Raw genomic sequence first — 27409 nt, forward strand, 5'->3', positions numbered from 1 at the left:
AACTTTAAAAAAGTTTTGGGAAACTTTTTTTGTGTGCTGTGTGCAAGAAGGAAGGAAGTGTGGTTCCTTTAAAAAACAGTTTTCTATAAAATAATTATGTCTAATATTGGAAAGCCACGGTACTGTAAGTAGAATATCATTGGCTGATAAGAATGACAAACATATAAAATGAACCGAAGAACCTCGAAGCCCAAGAGAGGTAAGGCCTAGTCCTATGCTAGGCCTAGCATATAGCTGCTCTAGGCTCAGCCAGGGAGGGGCCAGGCGAGCAGGCGCGCAGGCAGTCGGAAGCCTAGGCCTAGGCTAGGAATATAGTATACAGCTAGTAGTAGGCCTATAGACTAGTACCTTAGGCCCTATGAATAGATGGCTTGTAGTAGGCCTAGGTCAACTAAAAATTCACTTATAAAATAATTCTATACTAGGCTGCCATATAGGCCTAGGGCCTAGGCCTATAGACTAGTACCTTAGGCCCTATAAATAGATGGCTTGTTGTAGGCCTATGTCAACTAAAAATTCACTTATAAAATAATTCTATACTAGGCTGCCATATAGGCCTAGGCCTAATTTAAATAAATAAGAAAATGCAATAAAAAGATTAGCTTTTTAAATCCCTTCTTCTTCACTACAGATTATGGACTAATGGAAACACCCAATAACAGTAGCAGTACCCAAAAAAGGACATCTTCAGGTTCTAGTATGATGTCATCAAGTTCTAGTAGGAGAAATAGTTCCTCAAACAATCCAACATCATTAGGACAGTTTTCTTCCGCTAACAACCACACTCCAGGCTACTCCAGGTAAGTATAGCAGGCATGGTAGGCCTACAGAATAAAATTTAAAGTGGTCCAAGCTAAATAGTACAAAGCTTAAAAAGAAACACATAATTTGATTAAAAAAAGGATAAATCTTCAAAATGAAATGTGATCATAACAAAAATATCCTTAACAATATTAACAAGCAATAATACTAACATGAATATCTTCAGGTTGACAACACCAGGTACTGCCTCATCCATGCAAAGCAGTCGATCAACTCCAAGACAGACTACATCAAGCTCAACAACACCGGTAGTACCTAACCACAAAACTGTCATTATAGGTAAGAAGGATGTGCATGTTTAGTTCCTGAGTTCCTTTTTGGTATATTTAAAAGTGTACAACCTAGTGATTTTTACCTTATTTACTTCTAGCTATTGTAGAAGGGCGTGGTCTAGCTCAGGGTGAAATAGGCATGGCCAGTATTGATCTGAAACAATCTCACCTGATGCTATCACAATTCTCTGATAGTCAAACTTATGTAAAGGTGATGACAAAGCTTGCAATCCTACAACCACTGGAGGTTAGTAAATGATGTGACATAATTAGCTAATAGTACAAGAACAACTTTAAAAACTTATTTATTTATTTATATATAAGGTACAGATATATTGTTATGTTGAAATAATGTTTAAATAACATATAAACAACATTTAAAAACATATTAATAAAACTATAAAAATCACCAACATTATACAATAGAAATACAATGGATTGAGAAGTACCGTAAGTTGTAAAATTGTAGGTACAGTACTTTTATTTGTCCTTGTAACAGTGATAGTGAGTGCTTGCTTCATTTGTGTAGATTATAATGCCAGGTACAGCCTCAGAGACAAAACTGTTTAAACTCATCACAGAACACTATCAAGAAACCAGTACATCAACTGTACATAGGAGGTACTTCAATGAAACCAAAGGTAAATCAGCAATTCACATTTAGCAGAACAAATCCCTATCTCTTAGGAGACACCCCTAATAATAGGTTTGTCTCCTTAATGGGGTGGGGTCTCCTATTATAGGCACCCTTATTAAGCTCTGTCTACACTATGAAACTAGTTTGACAAAAAAAAAGATGATATGCTTAAATATGGTAGTGGTATGACAACATAATGAAGGACATCACATTTTTGATAATGTAGACAGAGCTTTAGTAGACACAATGAGGGCCAAACATGTGTTGAATCTATGGCCCTATTATAGGGACACAGTTCTAGGTCCTGAAGGTGTTCCATAATGTTCTACTGTAGTAGAGTTAGTTAATTAAATAATGTTAATTAAATGGATCAATAGAAAGTGAATGTTTAAGTACTGTAGATGGAAATATAGGGGGTAGATTAATAATAGATAAAGGAATTAATGAGGAGATAAGAAAGAGAAAATGAGTGATTAATACATTTTTATGAGTATCATTTGTCAGTTCTTGGTCAGAATTTGATTAGCTGTCTTTCTGTTGATCGTTGTTTTTTTTCCTCCTTTTGCTGTCTTGTTATGTCCCTGTCCTTACGTCCTGTATTTTGAATCCTATTTTCGTGAATTTTAGTCCGCTTTACCTGTGTCTGTAAATAGGCTGGCCAGCCACAAGATTTCTATCTTCTTGGGCACTGCCTACTTCGTCTTATTGATTAATGTATACTTTTTTTTATCATCAATTGCCTTGTTATAAATTTTACTGGAATTTATTATGTTTACCTCATTTTCTTGAAGGAAGAAATAAATGTTAAGTATTAATGCTTTATAATATAAACTCAATTACAGGGCTACAATATATCAAACAGCTATGTTTAGCAGAATACAGTACAGTTGAGATTGAGGTCATGTCAAAGTGAGTACTTAACCTGCACTCTAATGTTCAAACCCGAGACGCACAAATGCCGTAATATAAATTATACATATTGCTTTAAATTAGATACTACTGTTTGGCCGCATCAGCTGCCTTGTTGAAATATGTAGAGTTTATTCAAAACCTTGTGTATGCTCCAAAATCATTGAAGATCGTGTTCAAAGGCAGCGAGCAGACAGCGATGATTGGTGAGTTACTCAAGTTTGCAAAAAACCATATTGTAGTATACCCAACAGCGAGCTCTATTAGGTATAGTGTTAATTAGTGTTTAATCCTGGAATTAAATTGTGCACAATATGTGAATTCTAAAGCTTTGTCTATATATCAAACTAGTTTGACAAAAAAGTGTAACATCGTAATGATATAACATCATCATGTCTATATACAGTCACATCACATTTGATAGTGAGAGAGAGTTTTACAATATGATGGGTATTACTTTTTTTTATTTCTTAAGATGCGTCTACAGCCACAAATTTAGAGCTTGTTCAAAATTTGCTAGATGCTCGGAGCGAACATACTCTATATGGTGTTCTTAATAACACGAAAACGGTTGGTGGAGGTGAGTTGTACACATTTAACATCGACTCATACAAATGTAAAATGTAAATGATATATTCAACATTTTTTTAATATCTTCTGTTTAGCTCGGCTTTTGAGATCAAATGTGCTGCAGCCTTTGTGTGGTAAGTATGAAATAAACTTATTTCAATATAGAGACAATACATGGACGAGATAGATGATGACAATGATGATGATGATGATGATGATGACAATGATGATGCCGATGATGATGATGTCAGTGATGATGATGACAATGATGATAATGAAAATGATGATGATGACAATGATGATGATGACAATGATGATGACAATGATTATGACGATGACAATATGATGACAATGATGGTAATGAAAATGATGATAAAGCTATAAAAGAAGGCCTGCAAGTACAACTCATTTTATTTTTGCAGATCTTGATACAATACAGATGCGTCTGGAAGTTGTGAGTGAACTTACAGAGAATGAGGAGCTATTTTATAACTTACAGTCAGGTAAGGACAGCTGGTGACGTGCTGCTGGTATAATCACGCAACTTTTTTAAAACACAATTTAGGGTGAATACAGACTTCAATGGAGTATGTACCTAATTGGTTCTCTTGTACTGCTCCATTTACCATATTTGGTGTGTTTCAGTGTTGGCTAGATTCCTGGATACTGACCATCTGTTGTCTCAGTGTGTCCAGATACCAAAGGCCGAAACAGTGAAAACAGCCGAACAGAAGATAACAACGGTTATCCTGTTAAAGCATACGTTGGAACTGGTGACGCCGTTGATGAATACTATAGAGGGATCCGAGAACAAGTTGTTACAAGCATATCATAAGGTATCGTCACATTGTATTTTTGTGAGGGTTCCTAACGATCAGCTTCAGCTGGATGGACCACTCTCTAAAAATGGATTTATAGTTAATCTTGTAAAAAGAACATTTAAATGTGTATTTGGTAATTCATCTTTACCATTTCTATTCTATTTATAGACGTTAAGTGATAACAGGTTTGCGTTGATCTTAGAAAAGATAAAAACTGTTATACATGATGAAACTAGTTACCAGAAGGGTGCACTCAACATGAGAACGCAAAGATGCTTTGCGGTTAAACCGGAACTTAACGGTAAGATGTCAATTTTACAAAGATCAATAAATAAATTATTGAAAAAAATAATATATTTACATTTTTTTCCCCCACTATACTGTAGGTTTATTAGATGTGGCTAGAAGAACATACACAGAAATTGTGGATGACATATCAGGTAATATTTACAGTTAAAAAAGACCCTGTCACACTATCAAACTCTATGTGACAACAAAATGTGATGTGCCCATATATGGACACTATGATGTCAGTACCATATTTGGTCATATCACTACCATTATTTGGGTAAATGCATCACACTTTTTTTTCAAACTAGTTTGACTGTGTATAGACAGAGTTTAAGGAAATTGGCGGATCCATGTTTTGAAATCTCCATCTTTAAACAAACAATTACAAATGGCAGATTATGACTTTCTTTTAAAGAGTTAATCAAGCAACTTGCAGAGGAGCACCACTTACCATTAAAGACCAGTTATAATGCCACAAGAGGCTTCTACATTCAGTTGAGCTGTGCAGCTAATTCAGACGTCGCCCTCGATGCTTTACCGTCAACGTTTGTCAAAGTAGTTAAGTCCAGGAACATGGCAAGCTTTACAACTTCAGACTTGGTAAGATACTTTAATATTAACAACTTAAAAATAATATTTATGAAAATGTATTTGTATTTTCCAACAATATTAAAGAATACTATCCAGTAAAGAAGACAGATATTTTTTAAAATGTTGTAAACTAGCCTAGAATTATTGTTTCTTTTTCAGATCAAACTGAATGGTAAGTTTACATTCACTTATGATATAAACTATAACCTCAAGTAATTGGTCAGATGATTGCCTACTTAAAACGCATAAGGATTATTAAATAATTAATTACTTTTCCTAGATCGTATCCGAGAATCCTTAAATGAAATATACCTGATGACTAACATGTAAGTAGAGACACAAATTGTTTAATTCCTCGTAAAATGAAATTCTATTTTCAAAATCAGCAGAAATATTACTAATTATTGATATTTTGTTACTAGTGTGCTGAGTGAACTGATAAATGACATTCGTGAGCAAATTGGCTGCCTATATCAACTCACAGAATGTGTATCAATGCTGGACATGCTCACATCATTTGCTCATTTATGTACACTTGGAGGCTATGGTGAGTGTTTTAATTTGTAGTTTGTGTTACAGCTCACCTGCTCCACCCCATGTGTTCTAGCTCACATGCTCTAGCTCATGTTCTCCAGCTCATGTGTTCTAGCTCACATGTTCTAGTTTGTATGTGTTTCAGCTCACATGTTCCAGCTCATGTGCTCCAACTCATGTGCTCTAGCTCATGTGCTCCAACTCATGTGTAGTCTAGCCCACATGTTCCAGCTCATGTGCTCCAGCTCATGTGTTCCAGCTCACATGTTCCAGCTCATGTGCTCCAACTCATGTGTTCTAGCTCACATGCTCCAGCTCATGTGCTAGCCCACATGTTCCAGCTCATGTGCTCTAGCTCATGTGCTCCAGCTCATGTGTTCCAGCTCACATGTTCCAGCTCATGTGCTCCAACTCATGTGTTCTAGCTCACATGCTCCAGCTCATGTATTCTAGCCCACATGCTCCAGCTCACATGTTCAGCTCACATGTTCCAACTCATGTGCTCCAGCTCACACATGCTCCAGCTCATGTGCTCCAGCTCACATGTGCTCCAGCTCACAAGTCCACTCATTAAGCACAATCTTTTTTGCTCCATTGTTCACTTCCTATTTCAAATGCGATTTACACTTTTACTGCAGTAAGACCAGATTTTACCGATACGTTAGCCATCAAGAACGGACGCCACCCCATTCTAAATCGGATTGCAAGTGAGCAGCCAGTCGCAAACAACACTGTAAGTCATCATAAAAATAACATTAATAATTGATGTGAAAAGTTACCTTTTAATGTTTAGTAACGTAGTTAAGATGTTAAAAAGCGTTATATATTATCAAGTGACTGTTTATAACTTTGTAATGTTATTATATGCTATTTATTTTGTAGTATGCATCTGCAGAAAGTAATTTCATTGTCATTACTGGACCAAATATGGTAAAATCTTTTATTTTGTATACAATAGAGCTCCTCATTAGACACACCCCATATTTAAAGGACACCTTATTAAAGGGATAATCTCCCTTTTAATGAATACGAGATGCAATATGTTTTAACACTACAGCCAATCCCTATTCAGGGACACATCCAAAAGAGGCACTTTGTAGGCTCCTGAACTGAAGGTGTCCTCTTAATATACTTCTACTATAAAACTACTATCATTATAAAAAGAACCAATAATGATTAAGTTAACGATTTGGAAACGAACCCCTTTGCTTAACTTGGTAAATTCATTAAGATCTATTAAAATGCAAATTGTTTTTGTTATTTTAGAGTGGCAAGTCTACGTATTTGAAGCAGATAGCGCTAGTGCAGATCATGTCTCAGCTGGGTTGCTTTGTGCCGGCAGAGATCGCATCGTTCAGGATTGCCGATCAGATATTTTCAAGAATAAGTTGTGATGACGATATTGAAACAAACGCCTCAACATTCATGTTGGAGGTAGTTATAATAATAATAATAATAAATAATAAAATCTTTATCTTGAAACAGGGCGCTGGTTCACACAGCAAAATGTGCTCTTCCATGAGGCCGTATGAAAGAAATACAACTACGACAGTATCACAACTATCAAAACAAAACTTGTTTTGTATGTAAACGATCGCAAACAGCCCCTGGCTATGAAATTAGTTGGTGGGATTTATACTTGGATTGGATTAACAATAGATTTGCTTAAGTTTTTAATTTATCCTAAATCATCTAATTATTATATGTATACAATATTTTAAATGTAGAATTCTTTATTTCCTTGTTCTTCTTTCTTGCAAGATGCGAGAAACTAACTACATCATACGAAATGCAACCGACAAGTCATTGATCATCATCGATGAATTAGGAAGAGGTAAGGGCGTTAATAAATCAAAAAACGTCTTTTGCGTTTTTCGTACTATTAGTTGGGAAAGCCACTCGACAGTGCAGTTCTTTTGAACTGATCCACTTTTGGTTACCCGCAGGTGCTGATAGTACTTTTGTTCTGTTTTGTTGAATGATGCCGTACCTTGTTTATGATTTTTGTATGTTACCTGGAAATTGAATAAAATAAAATAAAAAAATAAAATAAGAGATATCAAAAAATATTTAATGTAATTTTAGCCGTGACCTCCCCCTGGTCATAAGCTAAGCACCCTAGCCTTACTCAACTCTTAAAGATGTATTTTCCCTTTAAACACCAAAAATGAAGGTCAAATATTCTAAATTTAAATTGGCCATATCAAAGTAATATTAAAGTTATTTACTTTAAGTCGAAAATTTGAGCCAAAAACAACAAGTTTACGTAATTAACAGGTAAATGAATTTGATCACATTTCTTCTAGGAAATCGTCGCAAGCGAAAGTAAACAAAGATTTCAAACGAGTATGCATGCATGATGCTAATTAGAATTGTTTACAACTCGTCACGGTTGAGAAGGTGTTTTCACACAGATTTAGTTATTTAAGTTTATGATTATGCATACAGAGTAGACAAAGAAGTGCGTTGCATTATGATATATGTTTTGATCGAAAACTTTGACTGGAAGTCAAAGTTATTTTTTGAACAAAAAACGTCTGTATTTCAATTAAATGGATTTTCTTTGGAGTAATTTTTGGTGAAAGTTAATAACTATTATAATACTTCAAAACGACCCACTTTTTTTCGAAATAATTTGTTAAAAATGTTTTTGGAATTAGTAAATGGAACAATACATCTTTACTGCATGTATTACTTGGTACTTATTAGTACCTGGTGGTTAATTGTCCTCTTGAATGCTCCACAAGGAAGTCTGACAAAGAGGCCCTGGGAAGTGGCTTATTAATTGGACACTATCTCTTATTTATTTCAGGAACCAGTAGTGAGGAGGGCGTTGGTATCTGTCACGCAATCTGTGAATTCTTACTCAGTTTTAATGCGTTCACATTTTTCGCTACGCACTATCAGCAGATTACTAACTTGGACGCCCTCTATCCTAATGTTGAAAAGTAAATTTTTATCGATTATAAAATAAACATGATATATATTGTATGACATCAACATCATTCTCACATGACATCATTCTCACATGACATCATTCTCATCAACATCATTCTCACATGACATCATTCTCACACCCCATCATTCTCATCAACATCATTCTCACATGACTTCATTCTCACATGACTTCATTCTCACATGACATCATTCTCATCAACATCAACATCATTCTCATCAACATCATTCTCACATGACATTATTCTCACATGACATCAATATTCTCACATTTAATAAACATGAATTCATTTTTGTAACCCAATGTAGTTACCATTTTGAAGTTGAGCATCATGCCGTAGGTAAAGACAAGTTTCAAAAGGTTTTCTACACACATACCCTGTCACGAGGGAGGACACAAGAGAAAAACTACGGTAAATTATGTTTGAATAATATTTATGTACGTTACAATTACATAACATACTCTTGAACACTTAAAATTATTAAAATTAAATATTATATCGTAAATTATTATATTACATACTTTTAAACAGTTACCCTAAAAAGAACATGAAATAAAAGACTTTAAATTATGTTTTAGGAATCAAACTGGCGGAAGTTTCCACTCTTCCCCCGTCTATCATAGCAGAGGCAAAGAAGATCTCAGAAACTTTGAAGGCACAAAAAAAGGTAACTATAATATCGGCAAGAGTTCCAAGCCGACTCACTCCATAGTTCTGGTGGAAGAACCAGTTTTCTCTAATAAGGACTACAAAGCGTAGCCCCGTTGTACACATGTTTGCGAGACGGGTAGCGGGATACCTCATTGTGCTAGTTCACGTTCAGCCACTGTCATGAACAGAGTGCTGTAGTTGGCTGCACTGATATGGCTGTTAGAGAAGAAACATGTAGTTAAAAAGTGTAACATTTAAAGTCTAAAATTACGTAAAGCAGCTTCACAAGTTTATTCACAAGGGCGCCATATACATCATAAACGCAAACCAACACAACTTGCTGCCTTACATCATCATTTGTTTTTGTATCTCACAATTTTCTTGATACTTTGTGCAAATAACAAATCACTCAATTTAATTTTATCTAGACAAATGAAGAAGACACAATGGAATTACGAAAGCAAAGAGCAGATTTCCACCTTGCCAACAGACTGATCCAAGTGGCTCGTAACTCACGTCTGGATGAGGACAGTTTAAAGGAATATCTGGCAACATTAAAAAAACAGTATCTATCAGATTTAGGCGCTTCAGAGTCGGAGGAGTAAAGGACATCAATTGCTGCTAAATTCGATGAAGAATTTACGTTATAGTGTATCTGTTGAGTTAGTTAAAGTGTTTTGAGAGCATTGCATGTGACTGCACTACCTTGCATTAGTTATATTATTCACTGTATAGTATTGGATTGAAAAAAGCACCTTTGAGCATACAAATTTAACAATTTACCATTTCAAATATTAAAAAAGTATTACACACATACGGTTGTAGTTTGACAAATATCATTGACATATCAAAAAGAAGTCAAAAACAATTACTTTACAGAAGGAGTTAAGCCTTTTTATTGTGGTATATTATGACATTACCCGTCACCAAGAGATGCAACCAATCAGGTTTGCGATCAAGCTACCACTAATTATGATAAAATAATATTAATTATCTAATTATCAGTCTGTCTGTTTGTCCGGTCTTCTACTAATTTAAACATTTTGTAAAGAACGCGTTTAACTTACATTAAATGGATATTGTACATGTATAAGCTAAGCACTTTCTTACATATTCAAACATGGTATAGGAACTTAACTCCAAGCTGAGTTTATACCAGTCCATATAGCAAATCTATAATATATAGACACTACATGTCTCATACAAGTATCAATTCTAAACTAAATATTAAGTTTATAAAAAATAAGCTTTGGATTGAGATTAAACTTAAGATGCGAGGTATAGGAAGACAAAAAGCATACAATAATAATATATATAAAATTGTAAGATATTTATAGTCATCTTGAGTATTTAAAATTAATGGAAGTTACCTTGGGAGTTTAACATTGATGTGGAGAAACATGTACCTAATTAAATGTAGTACTAATGGTTTAACTTAGTATAATATCTTAAGTCGCTTGTTAGCACCTACCAGAAAATAAAAACATGTAATATACAAGTATACAAATTTGAGTTTCTGGTCACAACTATGGGCAGCCTGCGGTGCCTGAAATAGTATGCCTATAATTTAGTTTTAACCAGAAATCAAAATAGGTATATTTTTGTTTTATTTTATGAATTAAACACTTGATCACAACTACTGTTCTAAATCTCTGTCTACATTATCAAACTAGTTTGACAAAAAAAAGTGTGATGTGCCCAAATATGGTAGTGATATGGCCAAATATGGTAGTGATATGGCCAAATATGGTAGTGATATGCCCAAATATGGTAGTGATATGACATCATCATGTCCATATATGGGAACATCACATTTTTTGTCACATAAAGTTTGATAGTGTAGACAGAGCTTTAAGTGAACTCAAAATCCCAGGCGAAGTCATCATGTGATGCTCTTTCAACCAATCGCTGGACAGTAAATGTTTGAGCCATAATATAAAGTGTACTACCTGTACTATGTATCTGTGTAATTAAATCATTTAAAATAACTACTTAGTAAAAATACTGCAGCAAACAGTTATTTACTGCAGTAATGTATCATTAAGTTCTTTAAAATGTTACTATGGATATAACATTGTGAAGCACATTCAATTCTTTGGGATGTCATATTACTGGAAGATTTAAAAAAAAAACACATAAAGTTATGGTTTTAAAAATTTTAAATAAAATTAAGCGAAAAATATTAAATACTGAGTATTTTACTGTTTGTATTCACTTAGGAGAATGTTTAGTGCGTTTTGCTTAGCCTAATTGTGATGGGCGATTATAATACAGCCATAATATCTTAAATTACATCTTGGGGGCTACATTTGTAATCCGATTAAATTTATGAAGGTCGACAAATATAACAAAAAGTATAATAGAATATTCTATTGCTAATACCGTTCAATACCATTATCTTTATAACAGAATAGAACAAAACATTAATGTAATAATATAAACAAATTAATGTAATTATAATATAAGATCACTGTACCATATACACATAAACACATTCAGAAATTTATATATAGAAAAAAGAAAATTTACAAAATAAAAAACTAATTATTTTACAGAATAAATGTATTTTATGTAGGAACATTGGTTAATTACCAAAACTAGAAAATTATTAAATAACATTTCCTATTATTATTATTCATTTTCAAGTTCTGTAAACTTATCTGTTAAGTTCTGTAAACTTTTCTGTTATGTTCTGTAACCTTATCAGTTAAGTTAAGTAAACTTATTCTGTTATGTTTTGTAAACTTATCTGTTAAAATTCTGTAAACTTTAATGTTTACTAAACAGAACAGAGATCCTGAAATATAATTTAAAAACAAAAATGAATACAAACTATTTATGTATCGTAGTTTGCACACTAATGAGGTCAAAGGTCAGAATTTGTTGACCTTTCAACTTTCTAAATATATATTTACAAATTAACATAAATTGAATACTACTACTATTGTCCTAAATCTGAATTTCTTGGTGTACATCATGCATCTTGCTGAGAATTTTTTCGGCCAGCAAAAGTCATGGATACCGGCGCCGTAAACTAATGCATAGGGTTGTTCCATTATTCTGAAAGGTGGTATCTAAATCTGGCTAACTATTTTAATATAAAGTATACAAATAGCATTATTTTTCCTTGTGTAATAAAAATCTTTTTTTTCCCAACAAAACACCATCCACAACATTCTAAAATTATTACACACAGCAACATATAAGCAAAATACATTTTTTGGTCTAAAATTAGTTTTTCATTTTTTTTTTTTGGACTAAAATAATTATTTGCATTTTAGTTCCTTTTATTATGTACATGCAGCATCGCCCTCTATAGTTTGCGAATATTTTGCATTTTTCTAACTAACAAGTCTGTGACATGGCGTTAGGAATACCATACTCTTTTACTTAATTACATTTAAGTAATGTAAATCAAAATTTAAAATAGAAATTATTTGCATATTTTTGGATTCTGTTATATTTGTGAAATATAAAAAAAAAATATATTAAATTTGCCCAGTATTGTTGTAATCCTAGTCATATAAAATTAATCCAATATCAATAAAAAAAATTAATTCAATTTGAAATTAAGCAAATTGTGATAAATTTTATCAAAAAATTACAAACTCAATTTTATAAAAATAATATAAATCATCTGCATAACTACAGAACTTGAAAGACTTAATTTGCATTATTTGCCGTCAACAAATAATTCTTTAAAAATATTTTTACAAAAATAAGTTAAAACTTGGTATTTTGCTTTTACATATTATGTTGGTGCATGCATGGGCATCGCATATTAAATTTAAGCTTTGCAAAACATCCAAAAATCAATTTTTAAAAATATGACATATTAGGTCGACACATGATGGGTGACTAAGTTTCTTGATAAAGTACTGTCTTAAAGTAAGCATTCCTTCCACCATTTACAATAGTATCACTTATAATGTCATAGACTTGTTAGGGCCGGCAGATGTAGGCCTGTGGCGACTTAACGATGAAGACTGATTGGGTAGGGGTCTGACAGGCTTCGGCCTCACTGCAGGCTTAGGTGCTGTTGGCGTTGTAGGTGTAGTCGGGGTTGTGTGAGCTGGGAACATGACGTCGCGTACGATGTCTGGTGTAAGAGATGGTGATGGTGTGTCTGGAATCTGGTCGAGTTCTTTGAGGTTGTTTGCCATTGTGTTATCAATCTCACGGACCATGTGTTTGTACGAGTTCTCGTTGGATTGAGGTGATTGGTCAGTCTTTGGTTCTTCTATAACCACATCCAATGTGTTCGATGACTCACTTAAACTTCGACTGCACGACATAAAATAAGAAAACAAATTTGTTATACTTCATACAACTACAAGCGAAGATAGCAAAGGCAAATGAAACTGCAGTTGTACAAAGATTAAGATCAAACAATGGATGAAATCAGTTTGAACTAAAAACTTTTGCTAATTAACATGCGTCAATACTAACAATCATATTCAACAAAAGTTTCAATATCTAATCTTCAATATTTTTGTATTTTGCAGAACTGAGCATCTATTTTCTACATTAATATTCGATATTGAAACTTCTACATTGTTTGCAACACAAACTGAAATAGATTAATTTTAAGTCTTTTCAATTTTTGCATTTCAATTAAAAATTATTATTTCTTTTAGGATGATAGCTTGATTCACCAATTTCCTATTTAACATTCAATGTTAGTTTTTAAAAAATAATTCAAAATACTAAAGAAAAATACAGCAAAATACAAAATAAATATAAAGACGTTCCTACACACAAAATAAAGCAAAAATCAGTAAAATAGTTGTTTATAGTCAATAACTTTCAGCCAATACTAAACATTGGAGCAGATTGTTAGTAACAAAAATATATCTATATACAGATAAAGCTGAAATAGAAAATATTTATGAAAATTAATATTTAAATCTATCATACATAATCAATGCAGTTACTGCAGTAAATCACAGTAGCTGCAGTAACTGTAATAAGTTACTGCATACAAATGAAATGAAAACACTGCACTCAAAGTTATGACTATCTACAAAAATATAAAACAACGTATAAATGCAGATTACTAAACATTGCTGAAAATAAATATTGGCCACTCTGCGCTTGCGATAGGTTGCAAGTTTGTGTGAGGTGTATTTCTTACGTGTTTTTAAAGCTGATCTAAGCCATCCCATTCACAGAATGCATCTTACTGTATAGCATTGGACAAGGGAAAGAAATGAGATAAAATTAAACTACTTACTACCAGTGATGGCTGTAAGTATCTTCAGGGAATAATTTCGCCAGTGTAGCATAGCAAAAAGCTATACAAAACAACCTTTTTGCTACACATTTCTACAATTTTGTAGCAAAAAATACAATACAAAAATATGTTTCTTGACTAAAAAATCAGTTTGATTAGCAATTTTGCTAAACAAAATTTTCAAATGAAATTTTTCCCTGATCTTCTTTAAGATTACTCAGCACCCTTCATTGTACTTCCAATTTGTTTTAATTTGTTAATACTGTTAAATCTTGTTGATAAAAACTATTACAATTTTATTTTGTGAGACAAAGAATCTCGATTTTGACTGAAATGTGTCTATAGTACTTTGTTAGCATTGTTCACCACCAGGGTCTTAAAGAGGCGGCATGCTTTACGTGCAAAACATCGGTTTTGAAGTGAGAAATTCATGTTAAGATAGATTTCTTTTTAAACAGCTGCATTTATACAAGAAATTATGAAGATGAAATAATTTAAAAGATATGGAAAAAAAGGGTTATTGTTGATTAAATTATTCTAAAATAAGGTTTGTTAATTATTGGTTGTCGGCTGGGCAAGTGAAGATTGTCAAATAAATGTTGACTTACGGGGCATCTTCGGGTCTTCTGGGCAACCAAGGCGAGGCGTCTTGCTCTTGGTCGCCCACTTGGTCGCCATCTGTTGCCGCCTTGAGCTGGTGAGGGTTATTGACAATAGGGCGGCTCAGATCATTCAAATTGTTGTGTATGTCAAAATGTCGTACTAGAAGAATAGGATGAAACAACGTGTTATTGTATATGATGCGCTATATGCTAAGCAAACAGCTATAGATGTGCTGCACCATAGTGCATAATGGTTATTTTTCAAATAGAATAGATATTTTTTTGCATGTACAATTTGAACACAAACCATCATGTCTTGAAGAAGAGTTACACATTTTTATGCATTTTCACATTCACTGCCATTAGATTTAGGTTGTATGGAAAAATGACAATCCCATCATGCAACAACAATAGCAAATTTAATTAGAAAAGGGGCGAGTTGTTTCATCCTTCACGATGCCAACTTTAATAACCAACATTGACTAGAGAAATAATGTGGCAGGGAATGTGAAAGGAGTCGACTTTTGTCAATATTAGCAAGTTAGTTGCAGAATAATTATCAATAAAACTTTCTTTGGAAATGGAAAAAAAAAAATTAAGTGATGTAATTAAATTGCAATGCAAAGCGTTCAGAATTTTTATAGCAGAAAAATTGAGCCAATTAGAAAACAGCACATTTTAATCAGCCAATAAGAGAAGTTTGTATATTAAATTATTCACATTATGCAAATGTTCTACAGAAAGTATGCCTATTCAGGGCACAAGGTTATCAAAGTCAAATATGCATGTTCAGGGTTTAAAAGGTCAGATTGAATGGTGCATACGTGCTGAAGAATGTAAATACCAAGTCGGTGGCAGCGGCGGGGGGAGGCATTTTAAGCTCTATGCTCTCCCATCAATAACTGTATCTCGTCATCATTTATGCAAATGAGAGGCGATCCCTGTAGTCGTTCATCTATGAATGTGTAATAATTAAATTAACAACTGACTGCATCTATACATTTTTAGATCTATTTAAGGGTAGTCAGCTTTGCCTTAGCTTCTATACTATATTTCTATATTAAAAATGGTTAGCAATTTTTTGCGAAGGAGCCATTTAAGCATAAAGATCTGTCTACACTATCAAAAAAGTTTGCTCAAATACGGTAGTGATATACCCAAATATGGTAGCGATATGACATCATCATGTCCATATATGGGCACATCACATTTTTTTGTCGCATAAAGTTTGATAGTGTAGACAGAGCTTTAGACAACTGATTAGAAGCTTACCACTGACGTCATCCCCAAACTCACTGCCTATATCCGTGATCGTATCTAGACTAGGCGACGGACTGAAAGAACAAAACACAGCATCATTTAAAATGTGTCACTTTTACCACCTAACCATGACAAAACAGCCTCATGATCGTCTCATAATTAATTACAACAAAAACACTACATCGAAAGGGTCACAATATGTCAACACTTGCCTTATATCAGCTTCATTTAGACCAATTTCTTCATACATACGTCCTGAGTCGCGTGGAAAGATACTCTCTTGATATCGAATGATTGTTCCGATAAGTTCGTTGATGGGTCCTTGGTAACAAAGGTTTTCCACATTGACTGGAGTCGGCATAAGCGTCGGACCAAAACATATTGCTAAGTTATGAGAGTCCATCATGTTTTCATCACTGTACTGAGATAAACTAAAAGAAAATATATGATTGCAGTTTATAGTTTGCATATTGCATGACCCAGGTCAAAAAGAAAAAGGATTTAGTGGCAATTTTTTCAATTACTGAAAAGTAAGACAAAGTTAAATAGGTAAAAACAACATTTTAAGATTAACTTTAAGATAAATTTTTGTTTAAACTTACTGTTTAAGGAAGGCAAATAGATACCGCATCACAATCATGATGTCATCTGGAAGCTGTTCAATTAGGTTCTTTACCATCGCTATCCTATCTGAGGGTGCTGTTGTCCCTATAATATTGAAAAAAATCATGATGAACCAATAACATAATTAACAGAAAGCTAGAATAATACGCTCACTGTAGAAACTTAACTGTCCTCAAACTTGGTTGCTACTAAGACGCAATGCAATGCATCAGTCAAACTATTGCTTGTGATTGGTCCATCCAACTATACTTAAGTCAGACTGTCATGAATAGACTACCTACCTGAGTCCATACATTCCATAAACTGTTTAAACATAAACGTTGGAAAAAGAGGTTCTGGAAGTTCTCTGAAGTAACACTTGAGTACACTAGCAACAGAATTAATATCAGCCGTCTCTCCTCGTTCCGGTAACGGATCTTCACCTGCAACAATCATGTGTCACATTAATCACAATATACATTAATGTTATTATAATTGTAAAATAAAATACTATAGATATTCTGTTTCAGATACCCAAAATATACAACATTCAAATTGTAATGAAATGTGTGTTTTTTTCTTACCTTTTTCAAATGCAGATTTAATATCATTTATTTCTGACTGAGATCCGCCCACCCGGAATATACCTTGATGATGAAGACCTAGTTAGGAAAAAATGTTTTCAATTTTTAAAATAAATTATTATTGTATAAATAATAAATAATAATCATCTATTACCAATATTTAAAATCGTATTTTTTAAGTGTCTGTTTCTCCTTTGTTTGTAGGCCTTTGTGTGTTTGCTAAAAGATAATAGTTTCTGTTACTGCTTGTTTGACATTTGAATTTGAATTAATAAAGTGTATTTGAATAGAATTTATGTAAATTTATTTACAACAATTCAAACAAACACATTTAAAATTCAGCAACATACAGTTTGATATCTATGCTTCATTAGTTAATACGAGCAGGTATTTCAATGTGCTCTACATATACATTAATTACATAGGCATAATTATCATTTTCAAATTTTTATGAACAAAAAATACAGACTTTAATATTCAAATTATATTCTCTTTATGCTTCCAATTTTTGCAAATTTAAAAACCCGATTGATGTACTAGATTGAAGCGTGGCATTGGCCAGCTCAGTATTGCCAATTATAACACATTTTGTTCATTACAATCTCAGGTTATGAGCCTCAAAATCATCATAAGCAATAAAGATATTAATGCTAAAAGATGACTCATAATAACAGAGAGATATCATGCATTACCAAATATGGACATGACACTTGTAAAACCACCCTTACTGTCAGAAGCGGACACAGTTAAAAGTAACAGTAACGCCGCAACAAAATAATAAAGAATAAAAACAAATTGTATTTTTAAATTACTAAAATAAAATAAGCTTAAAAGCTAGACAGAGACAAAAGTAAAAATCTATTTTTAAATGGTTATCGTTTGCAGTAATAACTAAAGTGGCCTCATGAGATTTCAATCTAGAAACATGATTTAAGAGTTAAAAAATAAATTCTAAAAGCTCGTAATTTTCTTACCAAAATAACGAATATGTTCAATACAACTCAATACCACCACCGGTATGTCCTGCCCACTTGCCTACAAATAACAAAACAAATATTTTATCAATCAATAATTAATTTACTAATAATTTATTTATTAATCAATATTTGTCAAAAAAGAGTTAATTTTGTTCCACTATACTTACCGCTATATATTTTTGGAGGTCACCTTTAAATAAAGGAGCGCCACACCTTGATACCGGGCGTGGCTTGCGTACAGGTTTTGGTGGGATGTAGGGAATTGGTCCATCAGAGTCTGAAACAACAACCAAAATCATATTTCAAAATATTATAAAGCTATAATATAAACGTTTGGGAGAAATATGGCACTGTAGCTCTATTGCTTGCTATCAGAGTCCTGGGTTCACATCTAATCAGGGTGTCCTTTCAGTTGATGGTTTGTGGACATTTATCAGCACCTACATAATGTGAATTTGTTTATTGACAATAATAGCGATGAAATGAGAAAATGATTAGCTTTTGATTTGCAACTGCCGATGACCTAGGAACAGTTAGGTCAAGTTAATCCATTGTGCGCATACAGGCAAAGTTTGGACGTCCTTTCTCGACACATTGTTTCTAGGTCCTGACAATAATGATACATCAGGTCAAAGGTCATTGCAATTCCCAAGCTTCCCCTGAGTTACTTACTGTGACCAAGTGCTTTGCTTATCAAGTCGTAACGAGCTTGTAATCGTGTTTCTATGTTTGTGTTCCTCAAAAACTCTTTATATTTCTGCAATAAAATCAAACAATTCAGAAATATAATTATAAATAAATATAAATAAAATATTAAAGAAATCTACATCAATGTTTTGAAAACACAATATGCATTTTGTGTAGTTTTATTTGAATATTTTAGGAATATAATTGTATTTGTATTTACTGTACTAGTAAAACTGTCGGTATAATTTTAAATATTAAAGGATTTTCTACATGTTTAGTTTTCTGCTTGCATTGATTCAATATATTTTGTTGATGTGCTGTTATTTTTTTTAATATGGCTTTTATATTAATAGAATACAGTTTATTTATTATCTATCTATTATACTCTGAAGGTGGATTTAAGACTTAACTGGCACACTTTTCACAGAAAAACTGAAGAAAACAAGATCACATGACAGATTGACTTCCTTTAGCAGGAAAAGTTCAATAAATTAGGAACTATTAAAGGCAGAAGAGGGGAGACGGTAGACAAATAGATCGGCAGTGAAGTGACTTATTGTAATACTTAGCAACTATTAACCCACTCTGCTAATATAAACAACAACTTCCTCTAACTACTGAAATGTTATCTATACTCATAATGTATTAAGTAGTAGTAGTAGTCATTGTACTGTTTATGTAATAGCCATATTAGTATATCAACTTTTTTCATAATAAAAATATAATATATCAACTCTTTGTATAGACATAGTAATATATCAACTCTTTGTATAGACATATTAATATATCAATTTTTTGCATAATAGACATATCAATATGTATTATAAACTCTTGATATAATAGACTCATTTTAATATATCATTATCAACTCTTATATAATGGATAAAGTAGTAGGTAGGTATTTTTAAATAGGTCAAAGGTCATACATCCAAGTAGTAATTCTCTGTATCGGTTGGTTTGCTTGGTCGCCGGATTGATGGTGTACGCTTGAACTCGATCGGTATTTCCATATCTTGCGCGGTCTTGAATGCCGCTCTCACTTCATCCTCTTTGAAATGGCTCTCGTCCGTCTCCCAGTTTTTCTTCAGTTCATTCAACGTCTTTAGGATCTGAAATAAAATATTATCATTTAAAAGATGCAGAAACAATTCTGAAACTGATAAATAGCCTCACGTAATTACTATTATATTCCTTTAGTATTGACTGCCTGACCTCTTCACTCTCTGCTTTGACTTCTTTTAAGCGACCTGCTTGGCGTTGGAAACGTTCACTTAAGTCCTTATGTAATGGATCTTGTGCACTCACTTCATGAATCTGTCAACATTTAGACAAAATTTAATATTTGTTATCAATTTTCATTAGAAAAACCAGGCTACATACATATGTACAGAAGGCCTTACTGGATGGAAAACAAAATATCTAACTACCGTATGTGACAAAAGATGAGTTGTGCCCAAATATGGACATGATTATGTCATATCACTACCATATTTGGGCACATCACACTTTTGTCAAACTAGTCTGATAGTGTAGACAGAGCTTTACCTATAGCTTATCACCAGTTTTAGTCCAAGTTGGGCCTGGATTCGGAAAATTAGCACAGGCGGGTGGGATTAAATTGGGCTTATGTTGGGATTAGATTAAAACCTATTTATCATAAGACTGAATTTAAATACAGGATTGGGGTTATACAGTACTTGGGCATGGGATTATATTCAATCCTATACAGTATATTTTCATACCTCGTCGCCCCCATGTGGTTGATAATGGAATGTCTGGGGAGGCACAAAAGCTGAACAATTCGTTTCCATGAACAGTTGCTTATCGTTCAAAGCATTCAGGTTGTTGACGCAATCCGTCAACTTGTTAATACCGTCCTCTCTCATCTCCTTCATTTGTGTTTCAGCGGTCAGAAATGCCCCGAAGGTTTTCCGCGTTGACCGGACATAACCAAGGTCCAAGCACTGAAATGTGATGACAAAAGAAATAATCAGATATAAACAGCAATGATGCATTTCAACTGATAAGACTATATATATTTTACTATATTGTGGTTTTTAATGTCCAATTTAATTTACTCCAGATTGTGCATATTAAACTACATTTTTTAGATGCTTTTATGACAATACTGAAATAAAAACACCAGGATTTGAAGCATACCAACCAACACTCCCTAATAACTTTGCAAATTGCTGAAGATCCATCTATAATTATGATATCTACTCCAAATAAATATCTGTTTGAACTTTGCTCTTGCCGCTCAAATCATTTATTTCCAAAGGTTAAAAGATCAATGATATAAAAAATAATTGCCTAAATGAAACTCGAAACCTTCTATTAAATTAGAAATGCTGAAGGAGATTTGAAAGGTTCTCATACATCAAGTTCACTTGGAGGTTAATTTGTCCCTTGATCCTTAACAACATGCAAAAGGCACAGAGAAAGCGATTGGCATGTTTTATGTACGAAGGATGCTATTTTTTTAAACATAGGACTCGAGGAGTCTTGAAAAGCTTTGGTAGTCCCAGTACATTTAAACATCAAAGGGCAACTATAGAATAAGTACGGTTTTATTTTCACGCTGCTGCTCTAGCCCGTTACATCACACGAGATGACTCATTTATTAGATGAAATCAAGCAGCAGTTATAGTACTACACTTTGACATTTTTGCTAAAATGGAAACTCGACTATAATTTATAGGTACCAGCTGCATTTCTGGTATTTATGAGTCTCATGACAATACTGTATTTCGCTGTCAGATAATCATTGAATTATTATCAAAACAGTCCATGAAAGTTTTTGTTTGTAATATGATACTTCAAACTTGAAGTATCTATTCACTTCTGTAACAAAATTCACATTAAAAAGAGAAAAGAAACGTTTAATTATAACTCAAAAACCATTGTCTGACAGACAATTGAAGTATTTTTTGTTTTTAATTACATTTTTTTCAGGTTGAATAACTATAATGTGACAATAAAATGACACATTCAAAAACAAATTTGAAATAAAAAATATTTTTCAGAGGGACAATATCTTTAAATCTGTAATCAATAAGCGAGCAGCGTTTTTTGTAAGAAATATTTCTTGTTTTAGTCAGAGGAAACATGGCAAAAGGCTTCTAATCACTCTCTAGGAGTTTTATCAGATAATCTATATTGTTTTGACAACTCTTGTAAGATGACCACAGTGCTGATTTTGCCATTTTCCCCTTGAACTTTTCAGGTATATTTCAGACCACAAATCCCACATGATGTTGAACATACCGCCATATTAATTGTTATATTATTGTGTAAATAGTATTGTTGCGTAGGATTGTATATATACAAGGACATAATATGGTTATATTATTGTGTTAGTATAGGTTGTATGCGTAGGATTTGTATGCATAAAAGGACATAATATGGTTATATTATTGTGTGTGTACAGTATAACAGGAGTTGTAGAGGTTGAACACTTTAAAAGGATATAATATGGTTAATGTGTGATAGTAGTACTAGTGCCTTTGTTGATTGACAAGAACGACAAAGGGAAGTAACGTAGGAAATGTCAATAAAATAGTCACTAATTGAGATTGTAACAAACCTAGTAATACAGTATAAACATCCTTATATAGATAGCAAATTGGCTTAAATTTACATTCACAAATCTCATGTAAAATCTAAAATAAGAGTCGACATCAAGCAACTTATTTGACCATGTCAGTTACTGCAGTTACTGCAATTATGTACTCTTTAACTGGTTATACAATTATCTATTTTTTTGGTATCTATATAATCATATACGTTGTTCATTGCAGGGACAACCTCATAAATGTATAGTACATTGAAACAAACTATACTCATCAGTATAATAATTTTGACATGATCCCTAATATAAATGTAACATGTAGATATTGCGAATAGTTGTAATCAAAACACATTATGAGTTTGTATAATTTCCTCATAGCTTTCATAATATGTTTTAATAATACTACATATGGTATGGTATTAGGGAGTTTCGCAACCTTACGAATACGGTAACGAAAACGGATACGTCATACATTTGTGAAACTTTTGAGCTGATCCCCATTTCATATTCGTAAAGCGTATTCGTGTTGACGAATATCACCAGTCATATTCGTAACTACAAAACGAGTATAGTTTTTGATCTATTTTGCACATTTTGCATTTGAATCAGGAATGATTCATGATTATAATATAATTATAGATTTATTGAAAGTAATTTACTAAAGTAACGCGCCTCAATATTTCGTTGCCATGCGAAACAGATTTTTTTATGGCTTACGAAAACAAATACGTGTGCGTGACGTATCCGTTTTCGTTATCGTATTTATAAGATTGCGAAACCTCTTTAGTATTGTGAGTTTTAATTGTGTATATGTTATTTACACTTTTAGTTTCTAGTTTTTATAAAATAATTTTTTTTTCTAAATAAATATAAAGTAGAGTTGTGCTTTTGTTACCATATTATGTTAATAAAAATTACAATAATATAATTGTATCCTGTATAAACAGTGGATATTGTAAACAAACATTTGTGAGTTTGTTATTGTCGTTTTGCATAATTTCCGTGTTTGCACAATATGGTATATTACTGCCTTGTGTTTAATTGTGTTGTTATTTACCACGCCACATTGTTTTCTATTTTTTAGTTTTAATTTTAAATTTGAAAATGTAATGCTACAGATTAATGTTTCAAATTTAAGAAGATAAAAACAAATTCGTTTGTACACAGAAAAATCTGCTTTAAAGCTGATGTACAGAGAGATATCACAATCATGAATTAGGTGTCTCCTATTTAATTGCAACGCATTGATAATAATAATAACAATAAGCTTTATTTAATCACGGATACTTAACTCAACTAAAAGTTGTTTTTCAGTAAGACCGTGCTCAAAGGAAAACACCAACAATAATAAATGTAAAAAGCAGATATCAAATCAAATAATAAAACAATTACAGAAGCAAAATGCAATAGCATTTTAATTTATCCACACGCCACAGCATCAGGCCGCAAGCTATTGTAGGTCGTTACTTCAGAAAATGAGAGCGAACATCACAGATGATTAAATTGTTAATTGAGTTCAAAAACAAAAGAGTTGTGATTAAATAATGGTCATGTGAGGCACACTTGGCATGTTAATTGAAAATTATAGTGTAATTGCATGTAATGTTAGAGTATAATAACGAAGTCAGTTAGGTTACTAATTGAGGTTACGGCAATTCTATCTACATGTTTTATAGGGGAGGATGTTAGGGGAGTCCCCCAATCCTCTTTAAGCCATGTCTACACTATCGAACTTTATGTGACAAAAAAATGTACATATATGGACATGATGATGTTATATCATTACCATATTTGAGCATATCACTACCATATTCGGGCACATCACACTTTATTTGTCAAATAAGTTTGATAGTGTAGACATTGCTTTAGTAAGGTTTTGCCTTTCTCTGCTCATTTTTTGTTGATGAACTAATAGTACTTTTTAAATTACTAGTTGAATTTCCTAGAAGTAGGCTGAAAGATGATACTCACATCGATAAGTTCTGTGACATCATTTTCAAAATATTTCCTAAGTGCCGAGTTAGATGCTGCTATTGATAGGATATAGTCATTCCTTGCTTTTGTGGCTTCTATCTTCCTCTCTTGGTACCTCTGTAAATGCTGTAACCAAACAATACAATTAATTATTTTGGATTTAAAATTAATACATGTTTACAGTAGAACAGCCAACCATGCAAGTCTCCCTATCTATGAGTGCTAGCTTACCTGGATAAACCAACAATAGCCCTTTTTTTCTCGAAGAGCAAGATATAAATGGTAGAGTCCATGAACTATGCTTTCAGGTGGGAGACTCCCCAAAAACCACCATCTTCTACTTTTCGAGTTATATCTCGTGTTTCAAGGAGAAAGGGCTATTGTTGGTTTATCCAGGAAAGCTAGGCACAAAATAGACTTATAATTATATATAGAAATTAAATAAATGCAGAAAAACCCAATAGATAGTAATTTAATATATTTGGTGCAGGTTTTAGTTTTTGGCATCTAACAAGAGATAATGTGATAATTTTACTGCGAGTAATTCTTTAATTCTTGTTTTAACTCAATCCTACAACTGACCTATATTTAAAAATCTTTACAGTGAACAAATAAGTATTCGCTGATATACAATCACAAGACTAACCCATCAAATAATTTAATATGATTATCAATTTAATGTTTTTCACTTGACTGCATAATGATAATGATGAGCAGGCTGTGTACATCCTGTAGCTGGTTGGTGTTTCCCTGGGGAAGCAGCAACGAGGACGACGACGAGGGCGATAACCCAACCAGCTAGGACGATAAGGACGATAACCCAACGACAACATCATAAAGAAAGGATGTTAGCACTACTTTTCTTCAGGAAATACTTAAACATTCTTAAGCATTAACTTATTTTAATAATACCACCACACACAAACCATAAGGTGAGGTAATGCTCTCAAAATAGTATATTACTTTGAATTGTGATTTTGGTAATTACAATAACAACAATTTCTAAAATCTGGTACATGTACATGTCGAAGGTTAACATGGTCTTAACATTCTGAGATTTCATTGTCCTATCAATATTGGCGTATTCCATAACCGATGCAATACATTGTTGTAATCTTGTTGTGAATTTTACTTGGTTGCCCATCGGGACGGACACTTTTTTGGTTTCCCTGTCACCAAGGACAACTGATCATGCAAGCTCAGTTATAATAATTGAATAAAATAATTAAACCTTGTCACGTTGTTTTTCCAATGTTTTGCTTTTTGATCGTTTTTCTTCTTGTCGTTGTTTGTCCGCTTCTGTCTTTCGTAGTCGACTTTCAGCGGCTTTGCTTTCCGCATGCCACGTATGATATGTCTTGATGTCCTTTAAAGAAAAATACATAAAAACTTTTGATTGTAAACTTGGTTAATTAAAATTTGCTACTTCATTTTTTTATATTTTTTAGGAACTTTAATATCAAATTACAACTAAAACAAGATTAGATATCGAATTTAAAATTACATTTGATAGCCTACAGGCTATTCATAATTTAAAGTGATGAAAATACATAATTTGATATATGGCTGGTCGACTATTCAAGTGATTGTCATTACTACAGTACTTAATTTAAAAGAAAATATTTACAAACTAATTATTAAAATAACATTGCCTCTTTAAATAATGAGTTGAATTTAGAAAGAAATAAAAGAAAAAAGAGGAAAAAAACAAAGAAAAAGTTAGCATGAAAAAAAAAATAAAATTGTTACATATTTTCAAAAATCAAATAACATATTTGTTTAGGAATTCATACAAATCTATAAGATATGTAAGTAATATTTTATATTGCATGTTGCTAAAAATCCAAAGTCCTATAAATAAACTGTATACTACCATGTATATAGTATGCCTGCTTTATAATTATCTTTTATGAGAATATTATAAACAAAAAACCAAGTCTTCTTTGAGTTTTATGAGTTGTGGCATGCTTAGTGTAGTAAAGTGCTTTGTATAAATGACATTTAATACCTTTATCTGCTTCAACATTTCATTTTAAATGCCGTTTGCAACATATGCAAATATTTATTTAATAACTCAACAAAATAGACATTTAAATCTACTGTCGATCCTTTGGTAAATTTTAAATTGTTTTCCTACTACTCCAATATAATTAAAATTGCTGAATTAAATGTTTTCCTATAGTGTTACTGCAGTAATCTAAATTGCTAAATTAAATTTTTCTTTATACTGTTGTTCATTACTGCAGTAATCTAAATTACTGAATTAAATGTTTTCCTATAGTATTGTTCTTTACTTCAGTAATCTAAATGCTTACATCATTATTTATAGTTAGTAAATTCCATTATTATTATTAACAACTTCCTCTTGTAAACATATTTTAAATTTTTAAATAATATTGTAATTTCTAAAAAAATCATAAATGGATCTAAGAGGTGATAGGCTGAGTGTAATAAATGCCAAAGGTAATAAACAAACTAAATACAAAACTGTAACACTATGCTATATTCCTATATAATATAATCTAAATATTTGCCATTGTTTAAATATTGTTTACACTAAAAAAATGAGCAATATGATCTTTTTGTTTGGAATAGGATTGTTAATGTATCTCTGTATAGGCCTAAATGTGGTAATGACACGGCTTAATATTTAGTATATAAATTCTGAATACGATTCGCCAATTAGGTTGTAAGTTTTTACTAGTATTATGTGCATTTGGTTCCTCTTAACGTTCAGTGATACAGTAAGTGTTGAATATCGCAGTTTTATTGTAATCTAGACATCCTATTAGAATCCCTAAATGTTTGTTTTAATCCAAGATATCCGAACATTAATCCTACATGTTGGTTTAATATCGATATC

At 32.5% G+C, this 27409-nt stretch overlaps 2 protein-coding genes across 3 annotated transcripts in view; one reads left to right on the forward strand and one right to left on the reverse strand.

Annotated features, from left to right (window-relative positions):
• The first annotated feature begins 168 nt into the window (after positions 1–168).
• On the forward strand, positions 169–9938 carry LOC140059380 (mutS protein homolog 4-like). Its single transcript, XM_072105264.1, has 25 exons — positions 169–199; positions 632–800; positions 989–1101; positions 1193–1341; positions 1624–1735; positions 2574–2640; positions 2725–2846; positions 3116–3220; positions 3306–3344; positions 3633–3713; positions 3856–4046; positions 4200–4332; positions 4418–4471; positions 4738–4922; positions 5073–5085; positions 5194–5239; positions 5336–5460; positions 6086–6180; positions 6330–6377; positions 6714–6881; positions 7209–7281; positions 8260–8395; positions 8712–8815; positions 8983–9071; positions 9484–9938. Exons 1-25 carry the CDS (start codon positions 169–171, stop codon positions 9658–9660), a joined length of 2625 nt encoding a protein of 874 aa, XP_071961365.1. The 3' UTR covers positions 9661–9938.
• A 1277-nt stretch (positions 9939–11215) lies between these two features.
• The window catches only part of LOC140059587 (SLIT-ROBO Rho GTPase-activating protein 3-like), a 35712-nt gene continuing 19518 nt past the window's right edge, over positions 11216–27409 (reverse strand). For both annotated transcript variants that reach the window (XM_072105552.1, XM_072105551.1), the window contains 15 exons: positions 25778–25912; positions 24544–24672; positions 20744–20965; positions 20214–20315; positions 19928–20110; positions 18987–19071; positions 18482–18591; positions 18312–18372; positions 17338–17415; positions 17056–17196; positions 16753–16858; positions 16363–16581; positions 16163–16224; positions 14897–15050; positions 11216–13339 (listed from right to left, as the gene is read on the reverse strand). In XM_072105552.1, coding sequence (XP_071961653.1) covers positions 12979–13339; positions 14897–15050; positions 16163–16224; positions 16363–16581; positions 16753–16858; positions 17056–17196; positions 17338–17415; positions 18312–18372; positions 18482–18591; positions 18987–19071; positions 19928–20110; positions 20214–20315; positions 20744–20965; positions 24544–24672; positions 25778–25912 — 2148 coding nt within the window. In that variant the 3' untranslated portion in view covers positions 11216–12978. The remainder of the gene's footprint in view (positions 13340–14896; positions 15051–16162; positions 16225–16362; positions 16582–16752; positions 16859–17055; positions 17197–17337; positions 17416–18311; positions 18373–18481; positions 18592–18986; positions 19072–19927; positions 20111–20213; positions 20316–20743; positions 20966–24543; positions 24673–25777; positions 25913–27409) is intronic.

This window comes from Antedon mediterranea, chromosome 9 (genome assembly GCF_964355755.1).
Source record: "Antedon mediterranea chromosome 9, ecAntMedi1.1, whole genome shotgun sequence".
In the NCBI taxonomy this organism is placed as follows: Eukaryota; Metazoa; Echinodermata; class Crinoidea; order Comatulida; family Antedonidae; genus Antedon; species Antedon mediterranea.

Coding starts and splice junctions, on each gene's coding strand:
- LOC140059380 (XM_072105264.1), top strand. CDS start 169: ATGAACCGAAGAACCTCGAAGCCCAAGAGAG. Junction 3,714..3,855: donor ATTTTATAACTTACAGTCAG/GTAAGGACAGCT, acceptor GGTGTGTTTCAG/TGTTGGCTAGATTCCTGGAT. Junction 4,333..4,417: donor GGTTAAACCGGAACTTAACG/GTAAGATGTCAA, acceptor ACTATACTGTAG/GTTTATTAGATGTGGCTAGA.